At 57.0% G+C, this 4258-nt stretch overlaps 1 protein-coding gene across 1 annotated transcript; it reads left to right on the top strand.

Annotated features, from left to right (window-relative positions):
* The first annotated feature begins 232 nt into the window (after positions 1–232).
* Positions 233–3512, top strand: SOX1 (SRY-box transcription factor 1). The gene has a single exon (XM_060636669.3). It carries the CDS (start codon positions 236–238, stop codon positions 1409–1411), a length of 1176 nt encoding a protein of 391 aa, XP_060492652.1. The 5' UTR covers positions 233–235; the 3' UTR covers positions 1412–3512.
* Positions 3513–4258: the final 746 nt, after the last annotated feature.

Genomic DNA, 4258 nt, shown 5'->3' with positions numbered 1-4258 from the left:
GAGCACCAGGAGAAACTTTGCACCTGTGAGCCGGACCTGCGCTGAGTGCGTGTGTTTTTGCCTCCCGTTCCGTTGTCTTCGCTTCCACCTGCGCCCCGCTCTCCTCTCCGGTAGGACTTCTCCCCCTCCCCGCGTCCCGCTCCGTTCGATTGAGCCCCTCTCCACCCTCCGCCCCCCGGCCGTCTATGCTCCCGGCCCTCCCCGCGCGGTGCCGGTGAACCCGCGGGCCGCCCCGATGTACAGCATGATGATGGAGACCGACCTGCACTCGCCTGGCGGCGCCCAGGCCCCCACGAACCTGTCGGGCCCGGCCGGGGCGGGCGGCGGTGGGGGTGGCGGTGGCGGCGGCGGCGGCGGCGGGGTCGCCAAGGCCAACCAGGACCGGGTCAAGCGGCCCATGAACGCCTTCATGGTGTGGTCCCGCGGGCAGCGGCGCAAGATGGCCCAGGAGAACCCCAAGATGCACAACTCGGAGATCAGCAAGCGCCTGGGCGCCGAGTGGAAGGTCATGTCCGAGGCCGAGAAGCGGCCGTTCATCGACGAGGCCAAGCGGCTGCGCGCGCTGCACATGAAGGAGCACCCGGATTACAAGTACCGGCCGCGCCGCAAGACCAAGACGCTGCTCAAGAAGGACAAGTACTCGCTGGCCGGCGGGCTGCTGGCGGCCGGCGCGGGCGGCGGCGGCGCGGCGGTGGCCATGGGCGTGGGCGTGGGCGTGGGCGCGGCGGCCGTGGGCCAGCGCCTGGAGAGCCCGGGCGGCGCGGCGGGCGGCGGCTACGCGCACGTCAACGGCTGGGCCAACGGCGCCTACCCCGGCTCGGTGGCAGCGGCGGCGGCGGCCGCGGCCATGATGCAGGAGGCACAGCTGGCCTACGGGCAGCACCCGGGCGCGGGCGGCGCGCACCCGCACGCCCACCCGGCGCACCCGCACCCGCACCACCCGCACGCGCACCCGCACAACCCGCAGCCCATGCACCGCTACGACATGGGCGCGCTGCAGTACAGCCCCATCTCTAACTCGCAGGGCTACATGAGCGCCTCGCCCTCGGGCTACGGCGGCCTCCCCTACGGCGCCGCGGCCGCCGCCGCCGCCGCCGCGGGCGGCGCGCACCAGAACTCGGCCGTGGCGGCGGCGGCCGCGGCGGCGGCCGCGTCGTCGGGCGCCCTGGGCGCGCTGGGCTCGCTCGTCAAGTCCGAGCCGAGCGGCAGCCCGCCCGCCCCCGCGCACTCGCGGGCGCCGTGCCCCGGGGACCTGCGCGAGATGATCAGCATGTACTTGCCCGCCGGCGAGGGCGGAGACCCGGCGGCGGCCGCGGCGGCCGCGGCGCAGAGCCGGCTGCACTCGCTGCCTCAGCACTACCAGGGCGCGGGCGCGGGCGTCAACGGCACGGTGCCCCTGACGCACATTTAGGGACGCGGGGACTCTGCGGCCCGCGCCCACGACGCGCGACGAGGGAGCGCGCGGCCCGCCCCGGGCGGCCTTGCTTTTGTACAGACGTTTCCACGTTCTTGTAAAGAGGAAGGCACTGGCGACGAGCGCGGGCGACCCGCGGCCCCCACCTCCCCTTTGCGGGAGCTCCTGGGGACCCGCCGGGCGCTGACACCGCCGTGCGGTCTAGGCCGACTTCGGGGCTTTCTTGAGACTTTTTGTACAGTATTTATCACTCACGGAGGAGGCGGAAAGCGTTTTCTTTGCGCGAGGGGACAAAGGCCAAGCCAAGCGAGAGGCGACTCCCAACTTTTCTATCCCGGCCGGCGCGCCCCCTCACCCTGCACCGCTTCCTGGCGCCGTTTGGTCGCCCGAGACCCGAGGCTCGGTGCCGGGAGCTGTGCTCGTTCGTTATTGATGTAGTGAGGCAGATCCAGACACTTAACGACTTTTTTGTAGTTGTTACCGCTTTTTTTTTTCTTTTTTTCTTTTTTTCTTTTTGGTTGGTTTGTTAATTTATACACAGATCTCCCCAGTGCTTTCGGGTGGCCGCGTTATATTCTGGGTTTTGTAAAACTTTCTGTATCTGAGCATTTCCATTTTTTTTTTTTGTTTTGTATTATTTCTTGTAAATGCATTGTGAAATTTTTATTTTCGGCGTTGCGGTGTGGGGAGGGGGATTCAGATTATGTACATAATTTCCTAAAAAGCTTTTCTTCTAAAAACGAAAAAAGACCTCTCCTTAAAACAAAAAATGCATCGAGTTTTGAGTCAATAAATTTGAGAGAGAGAGGGAGAAAAAAGCCCAGTTTTCCCCTGTAATTGGAACGTGCTAATTTTATATGCATGTTTTGTGACTTTAAAATACAATCAGTAAATCAGAAGAAGGAGAAAGAGGCGTTATCAGCATAAACTAAAAGTGAGAGACTCCCCCGGGGGGGGGGGTGGGGGGGGCGGGGAGAATACGATCTTCACGGAGCTCCCTTCAGTGGAAGGGAAGAAACTTAAAATCGATAGATGGTTTTGTAGCATTTACAGTGTTAATACGGATCAAGAAATAATGACCAGGTTTCTAGTCTGGCCCTTTGGTGTGTTGTTTCTAACCGCGGGCCCACATGGATGCTTCTGCGTCCCCGCCGCCTAGGATCTCTGCCGAAGTTTGGTCTGCAGGACGAAGGAGACCCCGATGGCGGCACCAGGCCCCTGACGGATGGCCTCCGTGGGGTCACGGAGGCCTCCAATTGCCCCGCAAGTAACAAGATTGCAAATGGAATTTATCTGAATTTGTCTCAAGGGAACACACTTGGAGCCAAAATGTAGTGCAACCGAGCCCCCTCCGTCCCTCCTCAGCCCCTCCCTCTGGCTTCTTTCTCCTTGGGAAAGGGCAAACCGATCAAGAATTCTCTCTCTCTTTCTCTCCCCCCCCCCCCAACATAAATACACAGCACACTCACTCCATACACTCACTCCACCACCCCCCTACCCGCAGAGTGAACTGGGATACACAAAATGTGGTGTTTGTTATTCCTAACGAGATCGGAGGGTGTTTGATGCTTTAAATTTTTTAATTATATTTTTTCTAGGTGTTTATGGGTACACTGCAGTTTTTTCTGGAATTTCAAGTTTTCTGTAAAACTTTGTCTTCAAGTAACCTGACAGCATTAAATACTGCATTTAAAAGTTATACTGTAGCAAATACGTTTTGAAATTAGTCACAACATAGAGATGAAGTTACATTCTGGGGGAGAAAAAAAAGCCTTGAGGCCACATCAAAACACGTTGATTTCATCAGCTTTAGGCCTCCTCCTTCATTTTCTTTTCTTGTCCTGGAATGAGCAGAGACCATCTCTCCAAAAATGGGCCTGTGCTCCTAGGTTAATGAGAACCTCATTCAGCCTGCGTTGGAGAATAGCTTTAAGTAAAATGCTAAACTGGCAATTGACATGTGTCTTTTTTGGAGTCATTTTGATAATTTGGCTTAAACCATGCATTTTTTAAAGTGACTGCAAAAATTTCAGGAACGATGTCCACTGCTTCTTTCTAACAGATAATAAAGTCCCCTCTTTTTTTCTTTTTTCTTTTATTTAAGCAATCTGATCCTTTGTGACACGGTGGCCCCCGAAAGTGTTTGGATATGTGTGGATTGCTAAGTGGCACAGCATCAGGAAGTAGTCTGGGGATACATGAATAAATGCCACACAATCCTCTGGGAGATGCTTTGGGAAATTCGGTAATGCTCTGCTAATTCACCACACCCAGCTTAAGGAGCGGGGCCACATGGCTCTGAAACGTAGGTTAAACGGACTCTCTCCGTGCTTTTGCTAACCCTAATCCCAACATGTCCCCGCACTTATTAAAGCGGCACACAGATGTGTGGTTGTGGCCACACATGTGTATGCCCCTGGTTGGTATGTGTGCTCAGCCACTGGCATCCAGATCCTGGCTCATCCCCCGTATTAGTGATGTGGTCACACTCGTGTGTCAGACTGAGAAGTGTAGCACCGGGCAGGAGTTCTGGACACAGCTGTCCCTGGGTCTCCCCGAAGGTGGATGTAGGACATTTTCCCGCCTGTGCGGCATACAGAGATGAAATTCAATGCCAGGTGCAGGGAGCCACTTCTGTTAAAAACCCAGGAAGATCTTAACATAGGAATTCCTGAAATCCCGCGAAATTTGTTGTGTTGATTAGAACGACATGGAGAAAAGCAAATAGAGATCCGTGAATGACTCCATTAAAAATAAGCCGGGATGGGGGGAGCAGCCGGTGGCTGGGATGCATGTCGGGGCTGAGACCCTGGCTCTCCAGCAGCGTTTGTGCGGTTTACACTC

Source organism: Panthera onca, chromosome A1 (assembly GCF_046562875.1).
Source record: "Panthera onca isolate mPanOnc1 chromosome A1, mPanOnc1 haplotype 2, whole genome shotgun sequence".
NCBI classification, from domain to species: Eukaryota; Metazoa; Chordata; class Mammalia; order Carnivora; family Felidae; genus Panthera; species Panthera onca.
Note: the sequence above shows the minus strand (reverse complement) of the source record. Positions and strands in the feature narration are given on the sequence as shown.

Coding starts and splice junctions, on each gene's coding strand:
- SOX1 (XM_060636669.3), top strand. CDS start 236: ATGTACAGCATGATGATGGAGACCGACCTGCACTCGCCTGGCGGCGCC.